Source organism: Python bivittatus, unplaced genomic scaffold (genome assembly GCF_059951505.1).
Source record: "Python bivittatus isolate LINGU-HERP-01145 unplaced genomic scaffold, Pbiv_v1 ctg000480_np1212, whole genome shotgun sequence".
Lineage (NCBI taxonomy): Eukaryota > Metazoa > Chordata > Lepidosauria > Squamata > Pythonidae > Python > Python bivittatus.
The window spans coordinates 99,047,662-99,065,677 of record NW_028277075.1 but is presented as its reverse complement, the minus strand read 5'-3'; the positions used below and the strand labels follow the sequence as shown (position 1 = coordinate 99,065,677).

Sequence of the window (18,016 nt, the reverse complement as noted above, 5' to 3'; positions counted from 1 at the left end):
CAGTCAAACACACAGACCTGCTGTGCAGTCAAACAGAATTTTCTTAGAAACTTCAGCACAAGGGCTTGGCAAAACATGGATGATGAAACTGAAGTGGCTGCCAGATTAATAAAAAAGACTATGAAATGAAAAATAAAAACAGTTGGCAAAAGAAAAAAACCAAATGTATTATTACCCACATTTTATATTAAACCATAAGCAGCAGCTATATTTTAACCTAAAGACATATTGCAATGAAAACTTGTCGCAGCATTAAACAATGACGATTCCATTAGAGAAAAGGAAAATCTGTTTTAATGTTTTAGGTCCTTTGAATCAAAATTAACTTTGTTTCCACCATAATATTACATATCCTCACCAATTACAAAAGAACAATCCACTTTCTCTGTGCTGTCTTGCACTGCACAAAGGTTAAGTTACCAAATACTTTACAAATAATTATTCCTACACATACGTGGATTCTAATGCATGATTATACAGTTGACTATGCAAAGGTTCAAATACAGAAGTGTGAATAAAATTAGCCTTTAAAGTGAATAGGACTGTAAAATATCACAAATGTCCTATTTGCCTACTGAAGAACAGAGAGCAGTACTCTCTAAGCTACATTTCCTTGACAGTATGATACAAAAATCAAACACAATTTTTGAAGAGACTCATCAATTAGATGTGGAAAAATCACATGTCACTTTTCATATTTGTTCCTTTACATGGCAGAATTGTGGACACCAGCTACATTCTGCATTTTTGGTGTTTATGTGGGTTTTTTGGCTCATAATTAAACACATTCATACTGCCAATGAACTGAAAACTGAAGGTCAAAAGCATGTGCTTCAGTTCACAAATTTTAAACAAGTTTTCAAAGATGGAAAAAAATACACAAAGCCCGTAGTGATGTCTCAGGTTCACATGGACCCTCTGTTATGGATGATCAGCTTGCTTTTCATTGTTTATGATAGGTTACAAAATGTTTAAATACTTTCAGGTACAGGGATATATGCTGTTACTCTTGTCACTGACTGATAAAAACGACTCTCATTCATTTTTAATGATTCACAGCCCTTTGAGAACTTGATGGATAAGTAAAATAATATTTAGATTTTTTTTTAAAAAAAAGCAGTTAAAACCACACAATTCTATGCACGCTTAGTTAAGTATAGACTCAAGTGAAGTCAACAGATCTACTGCCAAATATGTTTAAGACTGTACTGTAATTTTCCTTGCCTCATCATCCCTACCCCAGCCCAACTTTCAAATAATTTAATATAAATTGTTTCACACTCATTTCAATATTTGGACAGATTTTGTAATTATTGATTTTAATTATTCTGTTTTGTAGGTTTCACAGAATAACCACTAGATACTATACAAATATTTTACCAAAAGAATAAAAAGGGTAATTTGGAAATCAATATTGAAGTGGAATTGCTTGTTATCCCTCAGAGTAAGTTCATGCATGCAAGAGTGACATCAGCCAGTTCAGAGCAGGTATGCATTTTATATCTCATAGCAGCATTCCAAACTCAGTGCCTTGGGTCCAGCTGAACAACTGCAAGGAGTGATCTATTCACTCTTCCCATCAAAGGCTCCATGTTTCATCTGAAGCTGTTCTGGAGTTGCTTCTTCTGGGAAGCACAGAAAATGGGAAAGTCCCTCTGCAGGAACTGTTAGATAAACCCGGCCTAAACCTCCGCTGGCCAGTTCAGAAGTTCAGATATAAGTAATCACATCACAGCATATGAAATGTTACAAATATATATGTAAAATACATATATAAAAAAAATTCAGCACAGAGGAAAAGTAATTGTAGCAAAAAAAAAAAAAAAAAAACCAACTGTCTAAGTTGTGAGATATTTTTGTATTCAAATTCACTCAAACATATTTTGGGAAAACTGCTTAAACAAAGTTTCCTAATGTGAATTTCTTTACAAAAATAAAACAATTCATATTAATTTTTTCTAATTCAATTATTTTCCAAATGTTGTAATTTACAGATGTTCCTAGAATAAAGTTTAACAAAAATAAAATATAATAATTTGAATGTCGTATATTACTACATAATATTACTACAAATTTGCTATTACTGCCAGACAGTTTTATTCCCTAAAGCCAAATTTAAAAGCAAACATTAACATTTGCAATGGACATGAACTTACAAGCTTATAGGCCGTGGTCTAAGTATCTGGTATCCTGACAATTCACAAGCAACTCTGGCTGGCATCTTCAGAGGTAAAATGATCTGTTTGGTAGTGTACTTCTTGGCAGCTACAGAAAGCTATATCAATATATTGTTTGCCTCTACGGTGAGAATATTTTCCATCAGGTTTGTAGACTGGAAGCTCTTTGAAACACGGTCCTTCCTTCCTTCCTTCCTTCCTTCCTTCCTTCCTTCCTTCCTTCCTTCCTTCCTTCCTTCCTTCCTTCCTTCCTTCCTTCCTTCCTTCCTTCCATTTGTACAGCTGCCCATCTTCACAAGGGACTCTGGGCAGCTAAGGTAATAACATACCTTATTATGAGAAATGATTTACTCCATATGAAAGCATTTAGCTCTTATAGATAACAGCTACTTCAACTATATCTCCAAATCAATAACAAGATGACAAGTCAAGATGGGAACAAGACTCATATTTTGACTCATAGAAAAATGGAGAATATTATATTCTGAAACTGAAACACAAATTTGATGGCTATCAACACAGCTGTTTAAAACTAATACTTGATAGGGTACAGCCATTAACCTCTCTGATCACCCACTCAGCAGTCATGAGATGCTGGTTTTAGCCAAAGGAGGAAATTTTGCAGTTGTGCCATCAGTGGTACACAGTGACAACATTGTTTCAAATATTGAAGCAGCTATTCATAATCTTCCTAATAATGCTGTAGAACAGTGTTTCTCAACCTCAGCAACTTTAAGATTGCTTTAAAATAACTTTCAGGTACATGCTGGCTGGGGGAATTTTGGGAGTTGAAGTCTACACACCTTAACATTGCTGAAATTGAAAAACACTGCTGTAGAAGAAATAAGACACAAGACAGCTAGAGTTTTAAAGAGATCTCATCCCCCTGCCAGTACTTTGACAATGGGAGAAACACGTTCCTTAAAGAATCTTAATGCAGAAGAGAGTATCATTATTCTCCCAACGGATAAAGGAAATGCTACAGTAGTTATGAATATGAAAGACTATCAGAACAAGATCTTAGACCTCTTAGACCGGGCACCTTCTAAGAAACTTAAATGTGATCCAACAGCTAATGTCTTATGAAAAACTGATTGTCTCATCGAGACTATGAGATGCACAAAGGTCTTTGAGAGATGGGAGCCTTGTACGTATCGTTTACCAAGGAGGCATAAAGAGACTATGCCATTATGTCTGATCATGAGTGCCATTGGTTCTCCTACTATCATATTGCCAAACACCTAGCTGCATTTTTACAACCTTACAATGGACTTATGTCAACATATATTAAGGATTCAACCCACTTCATTGAGAAACTTAACAAGCTCAGTCTTAGACAAGGTGATAGACTGATCAGTTTTGATGTGGTTTTCCTTTCTACCTAACTGCTGATTAAGGAAACATCATTATATATTAAGGAAATCTTTTCCGAAGACTTTACCAATTTACTCCACCATTACCTCACTAGCAGTTATTTCCAGGGGAACAACAAATTCTCTGAGCAAATTAAATGGGTTGTCATGGGAAGCCCACTGAGTCTATTTATAGCCAATTTCTACACATAGAAATGTGAATGACAGGCACTAGTCACTGTGCCTTTAAAGCCATCAGTTTGGTTTCGGTACACGGATGACATCATTGTGATCTGGAGTTATGGTGAGGAAAAGCTCAAGAAATTTCTAGAGCATCTGAATAGTGTCCACCAAAATATTCAGTTTACACTGGAAGAGAAGAATGGCCAACTTGCATTTTTGGATGTTTTAATCATTAAAAGAAAAAACCAACAACTTGGACATACAATATACCAAAAACCAACACACATTTAATTGCTATTAAGTCTAGCCATCATTCCTGCTAGAAAAGAAGTATTATTAAAACTCTTGCTGACCATGCTAGACTTATTTGTGAACCTGAAAGATTATCCGATGAGTTGAAATACCCTGACAGCACTTTACAGGCTAACGGCAATTCTGTTGGTGAGATCAGACAAGTGATGCAATCCAGCAATAAAAACAGCTTCAGATATATATCAAAGGACAAACCACCCAGAGTAGGAAAGGTGTTTCTCCTTTTTATTGAGAAAATTATAAACTGAACTTAAAATTACTGGAAAAATATAGCTTATCTACAAACCAATAAGAAAAATCCAAGAAATTATTCATTCACCTAAGGATGGCAGGACCACTTTCATTATCAGGAATTTATTGCATACCTTGCAGTTGTGGACAGGTATATATTGGAACTAAAGAACATTCAACTAAAAGAACACAAAAAATATTGCTTGCTAGAACTTGAAAATCAGTGGTAGCTGAACACACACTGCTACATAATGGGCATAGATTCAATTTAAAGACACGCAAGTATTAGCAATCCTGTCAAATAATCATGCACAACTACACAGAGAAACTATTGAGATTTATAAATACCCCAATAACTTTAACAAGAAGGAAGAGAGTCTGAAGGTTAACAAAGCCTGGTTTCCAGTTTTATGTCACACTAAAATAAAACAGCCCTTAATTAGCCAACACCATATAGAATCTTCAGCTGTCTCACCTGAAATAATAAGTAATAGCGTGTTTCAAAGACAGAACAATAAAAAAATTAGCTCCTTTGGAACTTGTTCAAATCAGACCAATTAGAAATTCACCTGGATAAAGAACCAGTCAGAAACTGGCTTTCCAGTGACATGGTCCAATTAGAAATTAATTCTGTTACAAATACAAGAGCTCAGTCAGTTTCTGCTCAGTTGCTTGTGAGCCACTGAGAAATGTGCTACAGAGCAGATCACTTTATCTCTGAAGATGCCAGCCATAGCTGCTGGTGAAATGTCAGGATACCAGATAATTAGATATGGCCTATTAGCCCAGAAGCTCAGCACCACTGGATTGATGTTGGCCATGAAACCTATATTGTAAATATGTATGATTCAAACACTGGCATGGTACAGCTTAATTGATTTCTACATTTGTGCATTTTTTTTTTCCCTTCTGGCATTGCTTCGTGGCAAAAGAATAAGATCTAGGGCTAGACTTCTGCCTTCCTGGTGTAATTGATTAAGCTGGTTGCAGAACTGTAATTAAACACACCTGCAGAGCCCCAAGTTAAAAAGTCTGATTAAGTTCCAAAGACTATCACAACTAGCACTAAAACCTCAAGAGAATTTTTGACTTTTCTTTTTTTAAAAACAGTTCCCCATTTCAAATTATTATGGCATGTTGCATGGAACTTCAGAAAGAGTTTCTGATAGGGCCTGGGAACTAGTTTCTAACAGAAAAGGGGAAAAAAAGTCAAATACTCTTCTGGGTGCATGCAAGTCCTTGGAATCGCCTAAAGAATCTTGGTTCCTTGCTGAAGGTTTTGTGTTATACAATGAGAGTTCCTTGCTTTGAGGTTTATAGATGGACATTGCTTTGGATGCTCGGTTTTAGCTCACTTCCTTACTGAGAAGGAATCTTACCGTCTCATGATATTTATTCATCCTTTCCTGTAGCATGTAACACAATTTCCATAATTAAGCCAACTGAATTGTGTATTAAACATTTTTTCTTATCCTACAGGCACCTCTGGCAATGATACACCTTGATCCCTGATGTCTTGTGTGTGTAGCACACTGTAAACAGAATTATTATAGGCTGTATTTCTATGGGTTACTCTGATTACTGTAATCAGTAATCCTATTATTAGGACTGTGTCTCTTGTGGGATTGTCCTTGGATTATATATTTCTAGATTTTTTGGTACACTTTTGGATTATAATTATAAGCATTTCACAAAAGAATCATACAGGATTCTAAATCTGCCTTGGCTGATTGCCAAAAATAAATTGCATTTTTGCAGCTAAATTGTACCTGCAAGTCTTTTTTTCCATCTCCCACTGATCCTTATAGTTGGATTCTTACAAAGATTATAAGGCTTCCCCTTCCCCTCCATGATCTACTGTAGTGGCTTCTGAATGCCCTTGAGTATAAGTTACATCTGGATGACTCTACATATACATAATAGATGGAAATAACCTTGGAAAACCAGGTACAATATGTAGTTCTGCCTCCAGCCAAGAATCTCTAATTCACTTGGCTATTTATAATGCAGATTTGTTATCATTCTCCCTTCCAGATTGTTTGAAATAATTTTGGTTCATTCAGTGGCATGTAGAAGCAAGAACAAGTAGCATAATGCAGCAACAGCAGAGTGACTGTTCTGTGTACAAGTATGGGCCTTTTAATGGGTTTGTGTCCTTTCCCAGTGATCTATTTTCCTATCATACAAGGTAACTGCAACATTGGGGTGCAAATGCACTTTTTAAATCCTTTTTGTACATCAGCTGGAAGCAGTCCATAGACATTATTAAAGGTCACTAAAGCTGCTTGGTCTATTTCTGGTGATGCATAGTAGATAGAGTTATAATGTGCCTTTATTTACCTTTGTGTAGCTAAGGTGGACTTAGGCAAAACTACATCGATGATTAGGCTGCTTGTACTGTGAAAAAAGAACACCTTTCATTAATAAAGCTGCAGACCCTAATAAATGCTATTATCATAAAATAATCTGCAAGGTAGTTTCCAATAATCAGGAACCTCGCAATAGCCATTAAGACCCCGAGGTCCTTGATTTCCAAGAAGCTATGAATAGCTATGAACCTATCTGTGTTCACAGATTTCCAAAAAGCATTTCACAAGGGAGTACACATCTTTCACAGTAAGCTTGAGACCCACAGTTATCTGAATCTAACTTTACTGTAGGATGGATATGGATATAAAGAATTAAATATGAAAAAAAGGATTCTACTTAGTATATGAAGTAAGTACCAGAGTAAGCAATCAGCATAATAAATCAAGAAAATATTTCCATTTTGAATTTTATTTCATACTTATTTTAATGAAAATGAAACAAGCATGTATCACAATTATTTCTTGATTTTATGACCTTTGCCTGGAATAGAACTGTGCCTGCCATATATTTTGCCTGCTTCTAACCATGACTGTCTTTTATGTAAAGAAAATAGATAGTATCCATGTAACAAAATAAAGGGGGGGAAATGTTAAAGCAAGAAAAAACAAGCTTAAGGCTTAAAGTTTTGGTGTTCAGTATTATTAATAGCTATAGCCTTATTTGAACAAAGAAAACATGCACTGTAACTGTCTGAAGAAAACATCACAATTTACATCAGGAAAAAATGGGCATGATTCAGCCAACATACACATTCAACTGAATTGACTGGAAAGTAATTAAATACTTATTTAAATGTTAACCAAAGGTCTGATTCAATTTCTTATTTATGTATAGCCTTCTCCTGCACTTTTCCTTACTCTCATGAGAGCTGCTACTGAGTGAGTGGGAGACGTATCAGCAGAAAACTCCCATCTTTTTGAATGTGAAATGGAGGATGCAGTGGGCAAATGGTCATGCCTGAAATGCTTACTTTTTGCTGGATTTTGTGCCCCTTATAAATTAGTCTATAATCTGCCCTGTTAGTAGCCCACTTTTGTTTTACTTATTAATCAATGCTTAAGAAATATAGGAGAATAACACTCCATTTATATTTTTCCCAGAATATACAGTATAAATATAGTAAGAACCATGCCATAAAACTATATGCAAAATTTGCACACTATTATTGCATGCTTGTGATGATACTACATGCCAAATAGTATTAGCTTATTAGCTTTCAGATGACCCTAAGCTGAACTTCAGATCTTTTATTGTAGATTTTATCAGTCCTTAATAGGGGAGAATATTATCCCAGAGTACATGTAGCTGTAAAGAAACCCAGTCACTAAGTATTATTTAAATATCTTTGCTTTTCTGCCCAAATTAGATATAATAGCAATTCAAGTAATGCCTAAAAAAGTTTGTTCCTGTTATGTAAATCGATCAGAATTCATTTTTCTCAGCTTTGGGGGAAGGTTTCCCTCCATTCTGCCTCCTCCTCCTGATAACTTTTGAAGTTTCGGTGGCAGGTCTGCCATAGACTGGCTCATAGGGTCTGATAACATTTTTGTGGTTTTAGATACCAGTTTCTCCTCTGAATTTCCAGGGACAGAACTTATTCGCTGAAGTTTCATAGGAAGATCCCCCATGCTATAGGCCTTTTCTGAAGTAGTAGAACTCATTCTCAACAGTTTTTTAGGAAAGTCTTCCCTTCCAGTCATTTTCTGCAGTTTGGAAGGTAGCTTTGTACCAACGTCATCTAGGCCATCTAAACATTCTATAGAATTATTCCTTTCTTTACTGTTACCTACAGCTGGTGCTATTAAAGGGGAGGACATAAGAAGCATTTCTTCTTGTTCTTTCACGCTGTAAGGTGGAGTAGGAACTTCAAAGGTTGCATGGAACTGAGAGTAGTCTACTTTGAAGAATCCTTCTTCTAAGGAAATAACAGGGAAAAAACGATGACCCCAGAGAACTTCATCTTCTGTGTATGATGTTCGGGCTTGACAAGTCATTCCTACAAAAAGCAAACAAAAACTCAGTGAATGACTTGGAAATAACATTATCTGCACATAAAACACATTTGGTTTGATTTCCAGCTATCTGGGCTTAATTTCCATTTATCTCAATGGAATTTGGTGAAGGTGCACATGTACATATAGCATATAACAATAGTTTTTTCAGAGGAATTTTGCCAAATTGCTCTGTAACAATTGTAGACTAGGGACATTCAGTTCCATACCTGGAAGACTGCCATCCTGTTCTTTTGCATATATACAATATTTGGAATAAAAATTACAATATTTAACAGACAAAACAAAAACAATGCTGAAAACACATTAAAACAAAGTGTATAAAATACTTAACTAAAAACTATAAAGCAGGCAGAAGCAAAAGACAGCATCTTCTAAAGGAACTGGTTACTATAACTGGAGTTCTTTGACTGGTCATCTATGAATTCATAGACGGATTAGGCACCTGGTTATACTGATAATCTATCAAAAATATACTTTATTCATCCAATCTAAAAGTAGTTAGTCTATAACTGTTACTGGAACCAAGTCTGACCTCATCAGACCATATCATTTTAGATGGACAAAGACTTTTCAGGAAGAATACTACCCCACCCCAAACATACTGAAATTCTATTCTATGTCCACTTCCTGACTAGATAATCTCTATTTTGTCTGGATTAAGTTTCAGTGTATTATCCCTCATCTGGTCCATAACTATCATCAGATACTCAGAAAATCTCAAATATTTCAGAAAGCCTCAACAAACACAATAGGCTTTAGAGTCCTTGGAGCTCTCTGAGCTTGGCTGTTTGCTTGCAGACATTTCATTACCCAACTAGGTAACTTCATCAATGCTAATGAGTGTGGGGTTTGCTCCCAGGGAGCAACGCTGGCAGGGCAAGCTACTGTATATAAACAGGGAGCAAACCCCATACTCACTACCATGGGTAATGAAACATCTGCAAGCAAACAACCAAGCTCAGAGAGCACCAAGGACTCCATAGTTCAACCCTGAGCCACAGATATTCTCTTCTATTGGAACAATAGGCTTTAACACATTATAATTCTTAATTGATAAAGTACTTTAAACTGTCTCTCATGTAACTTGCATCTGTATAGCCAACCTGCCTCCTCCATAGTTTAAATACTACAGCAGTTTAGCCACTCTCTGCATTTGATGAAATGAGCTGCAACTCACAAAAGTTTAAGCCTTTTAATAAAATTTATCAGCTGGAAAAGGTAGTGCCAGACTCCTTCCGATTTTTGCCTCCAAAGATTAATTTGGCTCTGCTCCTACAATATCAAATACTGATCTAAAATATCAACAGCTTCCCTAGTAATAGATGGAAAAAAAAAAGAAGAGCTGCCTATTATCTGCATATTGATGTCAATATGCCACTCCCTAGAATCTCCCAGGGTATATCCACTAGCTGCTGTAGTATAGATTTAGTTTGGCAAGATTCTGTCTATAAGGTGTAAGCTAATAAAGGAACTGTACTTGACTGGACTGTTTCATCACTGTTCTTGGGATGGGCCTGACAGATACGCTCAGTATGGTGGAAAAGATGCCTACCCAGCATGTTTCTAATGACATTATTCTTTGGTAAGAATTCCAATATTATTAGATTTCATGACTGACTGATTTCTACATTAGGATGTGTTTGATGGAAAACGTGTTATATTTTCATATATTACTGGAGACTGAATTATACTCTAAAAAGCAAGAGTTGCTGTCCTAGCCATAAGGAGGAAAATGCAAAATCCATGCAGCCAACTGAAGGTGGTTGCAAACTTTCAAGATTTCAAAATTCTTTAGGATGCAAGATAGTTAGAAAGGGATGGGGGAAACAGAAGGAATATATGGCTGATCTTAGAGCCATATCTGAATTAGGTCACATTATTATATGAGATGAGAAGACCCTGAACATGCAAATTAAGTCTTCAATTTGTCTTATAACTAGTACACAGTAATCACATCAAAGAATAAAGTATATTTTAAAAGCAATTGAAAGAGTTTCAAGAACATCAGTTTTTCATTTCAACACATGGGATGAACATTTTACTGATATCTCAGTAATAAACTCTGAACCTTAGAAATTCTATATTGAGACCTCAACTGTGGTAGTGTTTGAGTGATAGCAAACAGCATTTAATGGTGGGCACAGAAATCTTAAAATGGACTGGAAATGAATGGAGTTGCAGAAATACTGCAGTATCCCAAGCTGTACCTCTGTGTGAAGTTCAGGAAAAGTGTCACTAAACTTTACAACTCAATTTATATTTACCTTTAAACCTTTCCCACTAAAAGCAATGAAATGTAGAATTTAGCTATGGTAGTTTCAATCTGGTTTAAACGAAGGACCCAAATTGGCCCCTCTGGAGGGAATGAAGGAGCAACAAGTCTACTGAATTCAGAATCAGTCCCAACTCAAATTCTACCTGCCCCATACATGTTTCTATTACTAGGAATAATACCAATAGAACAGTATCAGAGGAGTTTAAGCACATTCTAACTTCCATTTGCAAATATGATGATATGAAGATTGCACCGTTAATGGTAGGAACATATATTGGGCTGTAAGAGTAACCTTGAGGAAGAGTCGCAATGCAGACAGGTCAGACAAAAGAAATTTGAGTCTGAGGCAGAAATGTAATTTGAGAAAGCATCTCCAACTTGACCCTCCCTAGTTCTCTTGAAGATAAAGGGGAGGGGAGGTGCATTCAGACTTGCAAGATCCTGTTACTGTAACCTTATAATAATAGTAATTAGCATTCATAACTTTGGTTGCCTAGTCTGGTCTACCTCAAAGGGCTGACAAAACAACCAAACTATAGGCTTCCTAGTGTTTTAATAAATCGATAAGAAATTTGACACAGTAAATTCTGGGTTGTATCAGAACCAGAGTGTCTCTTGGGCTTGTCATGTCTTTCAATATAAGCCACCACAAAAATCACAAAATATATTAAAAAGGACTAAATTGCATGTTTGTCATCAGAAGCTTCTTGGAAGGCTGGGATATATAACTGGATATAAGCTACTTTTCATGATGCCTGCATTTTAAAAATATAGTCAAAGTCATCTGTGAAATCAGTGTTCCCAAAAGTGTGATACTTCATTGCAGCTGAGGACAAAATATAGTTCAGTGGTTTGATAGTATAATTTGTGATACAGTGATGAAAAAAACTAGGCTTATCTTTTTTTACCTCCTACCTTCCAGGCTGCAGCCATGCCAATAACATTACTGTATATAGGTACTGTAGTTCTTCAGGTTTGAAGAAGACATGCTGTTGTGCAGTTCATCTGTGGGCATGAAGGTGGCTCTGCAGTCCTAAACTGAGTCTTGCACAATAGGGGGACTGGAAGTCCATTGTTGTAATAACTGTGGGTGTTATTCTGTGATGCCGCTCATGGTTTTTTATAAGTTTTTGGCAGTGCCTGTCTTCAAAGCTGGTGAAGGCTTCATAGCACAGGGCTCACCAGCAAGTTCTGTCAGCAGCTGCAACTTCTAGTTCCCTTGGATGGAGGTCACAGTGGTGTAGGGTTTCTTCACAGTGCCTTTGTAGTGCTTGCATGGACAACCTCGAGGTCTCTTCCCAGTCTCCAGTACACCACAGAGCAACTGGTGAGGCATAGTGCTTGTCCATTCTGATGATGTGTCCCACCCACCACATCTGGGCTCTGATAATCAAGGTTTCAGTGCTGGTGGACTTTGTGTGTTCCAAGACCTCCAGGTTGGAGATACGGTCTTGTCAATGAATGCCAAGGATGGAGTGGAGAGTATGTATGTGAAATTTCTCCAATTGTTTGATGTGTTGTTGGTACAGAGTCCAGGACTCACATCCATATGGGAGAGAAGGGATAACCGCAGCTCTGTAGACTTTCAGCTTTGTGGAGATATGGGCATTGTGTTGATTGAGCACTCTAGTACATAGCCACCCCAGAGCCTGGCTGGCCTTGCTGATCCTGGAGTCAATTTCTTTGTCCAAAGACCCATTGCTTGAGATGATGCTTTCCAAGTATTTGAAGCTGTTCATATTTGTCAACAGTGATTTTTGGTTCTATGGGGTTGGTATTTGGCACAGGCTGGTAAAGTACTTTAGTCTTCAGGCTGATAGGCCAAAGAGCATAGCAGCATCTGAGATTTTGTTCAGTATCAATTGTAGATCACTGTCTTTGTGCACCAGGAGTGCACAGTTGTCAGCAACGAGGGTTTCTTGAATGATTGTATGGAGGCACTTCGTCCCAGTGTTCAAGCAGTGAAGGCCAAAGAGAGAGACATCCAATCAGTACCTGATGTACACTCCCCTTCTTCAGACCCTGGACAGAACGTGACAACATGCAAGTGAAGAACAGATTGAACCGGACTGGGGCTAGCACACAAACCTGCTTCACCCCACTGGAAATGGCAAAAGCAGCTGACATATCACCATTGTAAAGGACCTGTCCTGTCATTCCATCACGGAGCAGCTGAATCAACTTCACAAATTTCCTTGGGCATCCATAACTTCTCAGGATGGTCCAGAGAGCCTCCCTGTTTACAGTGTCAAATGACTTTGTCAGGTCAATCAAGACAGAGTAAAAAGGTTTGTTCTGCTCAATGCACTTTTCCTGGACTTCCCTGATGGCAAATATCATGTCTCGGTCTCCGTTCCGCCAAAAGCCACACTGAGCCTCTGGGAGGTTCCTTTCTGAGACAGTGACAAGTCTGTTCAAGAGAATGCAGGCAAAAGTCTTGCTGCAATGGACAGCAGTGAGCTACCCCTGTAGTTTCTGCAGTCTGATTTTCTTCCCTTATTTTTATAGATAGGCATGATGAGGGCATCATGGAAATTGTCAGGCATCTCCTCTGTAAACCAGATGTCCTCCAAGATGTCTTGGAACACCTATAAGGTGTTTGGGTCTAGTGCTTTGTAGATCTCAGCAGGAATTCCATCCTGTCCTGTTGATTTATTTGAGCTCATCTGGGAGATTGCTTTCTTGATCTCACCAGTAGAGGGAGGGAGCTCTAGGGCATCCAAGACTGGCAGCTGAGGAATCTGCTGTAGGACATTGGGATCAACTGTGGATGGCCTATTGAGTAGGTTGAAAAAGTGTTCAGCCCAGCAGTTTTTCAGTCTTTCCTGGTCTTTGATCAGGCTTGACCCATCAGATGACAGCAAGGGGGAGCATCCTGATTTAAAAGGGCCTCTATAGTGCTGAAGAACTCTCTGGTGGCATGCATGTCTGCTTCCACCTGCTCATCCTTTTTCTGCCACCACTCGTCCTGCATTTCTTGCAATTCTACCTGTACTTTGGACTGTGGGCGTTTAAACTTGTTTTTCTTTGAGTCAGATGATGGAACATTTTGCCAGTCTGCATAGACCTTGTTCTTGGCCTGGAGGGCTGCAGAAATGGTCTCGTGGTTTTCATCAAACCAGTCTTGATGCTCCTGGGTTTTAAGTCCAAGTACAGTTGTTGCAGTCTGCATGATGACATCTTTAAATTGTGTCCACTTTTCAGAACAGGTTCCTACAAGTGGTAAATTGCCACAGAATTTTTTATTAAGTACATCTTGAAAACATCAGACTTAGCCTGGGTCTTGCAGTCAGCTGATGTTAAATGACATTCTGACAGTCCTTGGTTGCTTACGATGTAAAGAGGATATGTGCAAGTTGATGACCGACTGGACCAGCCTGTGATCTGTCCAGCACTCAGCACCTCGCATGGCCCAAGTGATGGTGACATCTTTAAAGTTGTGCTGACATAGTCAAGCAGGTGCCAGTGTTTGGACCTGGGATGCATTCAGGTTGTTTTGTACTTGTTTGCAAGTCTGAACATTGCATTAGTGATGCACAGGTTGCACTCAGCACACTTGCTCAGAAGCAGCAGGCTGTTACTGTTTAGTTTTCCCACCCCATGCCTCCCAAGGACTCTGTCCCAGTTGTTGCTATCTGTCCCCACCCTAGCGTTGAAGTCGCCCAGAATGACGAATTTGTTGCTGGTGGGGGTTGTTTGAATAACCTGGTCCAGGTCCTCGTAGAAACCTTCCTTGTCTTCATCTGGACTTGTGAGAGTTGATGCGTAAGTGTTGACAGTGGTGATATACCAGGACTTGCTAAGAGGAAAGCAGAACTTTATAATACATTCATTTATTCCAGTGGGTAGAGATGTTCTTTAGCAGAGCAGTTTTGATTGCAAAACCTACTCCGTGAGTCTTGCTGTCAGTCTATGGTTTCCCTTTCCAAAAGAACGTATATCCATTTGCTGCTTCCTGTAATGAACCCTTGTCTGCAAGGCTGGTCTCACTGAGTACACTGATATCAATGCTATAACAATGAAGTTCAGCTGCTATGAGTGCTGTTCGTCTTTCAGGCCTTGACACCTTGTCTCTATCCAGTGAGGTGCGGACGTTCGATGCTCTGAAGATAGTTTTCTTTGTTTTTTTTGTTTTTTGTTTTGGTACTTGACTGCTAGGAAGATGATCTGCCAGCTGCAGTTAGCTAGCCAGATGTTGTGGGGCAGGCAATGTTTAGGGTACCTTTTCTAACCCTCTCCCTCATGAGAGGGTGGCAGTGCTATGCTAAAAAAGGCTGCCCAGTTGCCCTGGATGCTGCCAGACGTCTCTGCTGCCCCAGGTACTGAGATGAACGACCACTGGCCCAAAGGCCACCCATTGCAGGTTTGTGAATACAACTGCCAATGGTAATTTCCACTTGTTGCTTCGCCACTCCTCCATCTCCGCAGGACTCAATGAATTAGATTTGGACTGAGATGAATTGCAGATAGGTTATAGATGAAGATCAATTGCACAATAGAAACCCTCTGTGTGATAGAATTTTAAATGGAGCAGCCAATGCACAGGGGCAGTCCCATTGTCTCACCAGAACAGACCTTAATCCAGTGGCAGAGACAACCACTATGGCTGGAGACCTCTCCTGCTGCAGTGGATGACCAGGATGATAATTGACCTTGATCATTGATCTTGACCACTGATCAGTCTCCTCTGCTCAATCTGCCAGGGCCAGATTTCACATGCTGGGATAGACAAATCCCCTATCTCACTGAAGATCGAAGACCCATCAGCTACCCTCACTTGGTATGGCTTGTCTACTGAGATGGTTTACCAGGGTGTGGCCACTGCATGTGTTACAGCTACTTGGAGCCATAGGTGAGAGCTGAGCACCAGGTGAGGACCAAAGGTGAATGAACAACCCTAAAAAGTCATGGCAGGACCCTCCACCAGAGGTGCTACCCCTCCCTGGGCACCCCATACACCCTGCTAATTACATTAGTTCTAGCAAAATATGCTCTGCTTAAATATGTAATGTAGAAAAGAGGGGGTTATGTATTACAAAAGACCAGTCTCCTTACATCTTTATGCAAATTGAAAATAATCATCCTGTTTCTTTCAGCTTTATTTATTAACTTTTAAACTAGCTGTTGTGTTGCAAAGTGGCACTCACAGCAATAGCAACTGCTTCAGAGACAGGGAATATACATCCCTCTGCCTCAAGCAGGATCTTCTTGACGAAAGGAAAGATGCTTACTTAAGCATGTTGCAGAAGGAGAGGTCTACCACAGTCACTCCCTCTCCATGTGAAAGGGCTTTTGTTCTTTTGAAAACTGCAAGCAGTTCTCTGGGAAAAGGAAGTACTTTACTTTATCATAACAAGTTAGGTAGCAAGGTTTCCATTGTCAGAAAGAGGAAGGGAGGAAGGAGGAAGGGAGGGAGGTGTTGGGCACTGAAGGAAAAGAAATTGTGAGATTGGATATACTAGAGGATACATAAGCCTCATACTTAACCCTGCCTCCAATGGGAAAAAAGTACCTGTGAGCCCAGCAGCATTGGGAACTAATTTTGATCAGACCCCACCATCAACCCTTAAAATAGAACCTAGTGTTTGTTTATAGCTGTACTAGGACACTACTGAGTAACAATATATTTTGTGTTATATTGTTTTAATAATTAATTTGATTTTTATTATTGTGATTTTCTTCTATTTTGAAATTTTATATTTCTTGTATGGTGCACTGTCAGGTTTCAATTTTAAAAAGTAACTGATATAAATAATAAATAAAACTAGGAAGAGAATGAAGCTGATTTTTTTTAGAAATTTAAATGTTAGAAATCCGTATGTTCTATATTCCATAAATTCTGTACAGTTTACTTAAATAGCATATGATCAGACACATAAAATACATGTATCCATGCTCCTTTAACTGAAATAACTACAACACTGGTGTTTATTGGAAGAAAAACATAACTAAAGAAAATATAACTACAAAGAAAGGCCTACTGTTGATTCAGAATAGCACTTTGGGAGAAAGGGTATATTATATATGCGTATCATTAAATGTCAGAGGGTTTGGGGTTGTTTTTTTTTTGTAATTCTTTTTTCAAATATCCCACTTTTTCTCCTATTCTTAGACTGTGTTTATAAGCATACAGAAAGAACTACATTGCACAGTGAATGAAATTAATTAATCTGCTGCCGTCTAGTGTGACCCAGGAAGTGTGCCTTTTCTGTAGTAGCCCCTGCCCTGTTGAACATCCTTCCCCCTGGGATCTGACAGGCCCCCACTGTTTTAGCCTTCCTGAAGGCTATAAAAAACTGGCTCTTCCAAGTGCTGGGACAGGGTAAGGTGGGATCTTGTGGATGGTTCTCATGGATGCATCCGAGGAGGATGGCTGAGCCACTTGGTTTCTGGTTTAGGTTTCACTGTTTTAATTGCTTTTCTGTTTTTTATTGTTGTGATCCACCCAGAGTTGTGTTCTTAAATGGGCGGCCATACAAAAATTTTAAATAAGTAAATTTTCCGGCCAATTTGGATTCTTTATTGGGCTGCTCTTCATTACTTACAATTATACTATAAAGGACTATGTTCATAGGGGAACCATCACCTACAGCCTTTCTGAAATGGATTCAGCAGAGAATCTCATTTATTTTATAGTACATATAAACCACCCCAATCCCAAAAGATTCAGGGCAGCATAAATATCACCCCCTGCCCCAAATATAATAACTGGATACCCAACTATGTATCTCTGCCGCGGCGAATTAAGTGATGCTGTTAACGTCCTATCCTGGTGAAGGCTGTGAAGGTCTGGATGGGGAACAGCAGGCTTCAGCTGAACCCTGGCAAGACTGAGTGGCTTTGGGTTTTGGGGCCTGCTGCTTCCAGGACTATGCCATCTTTGGTGCTGGATGGGGTTGGTCTGCCCCAGACAGACCTGGTGTGCAATCTGGGGGTCCTCCTGGACTCATAATTCCTGCTTGAAAAGCAGGTGGCAGTCATGGCTAGGAGGGCCTTTGCACAGCTTTGTGTTGTGCGCCAATTGCCCCTTCCTGGATCAGGAGGCTCTGCTCACAGTCGCTTATGCCCTAGTCACCTCCTGATTGGATTACCATAATGCAC

At 38.8% G+C, this 18,016-nt stretch overlaps 1 protein-coding gene across 1 annotated transcript in view; it reads right to left on the bottom strand.

Moving 5' to 3' along the window:
* Nucleotides 1–277: 277 nt before the first annotated feature.
* KCNJ3 (potassium inwardly rectifying channel subfamily J member 3) overlaps nt 278–18,016 on the bottom strand; it is a 135,995-nt gene continuing 118,256 nt past the window's right edge. The window contains exon 3 of the mRNA XM_015889026.3: nt 278–8,621. Within this exon, the coding sequence (XP_015744512.1) occupies nt 8,035–8,621 (587 nt within the window). The 3' untranslated portion in view covers nt 278–8,034. The remainder of the gene's footprint in view (nt 8,622–18,016) is intronic.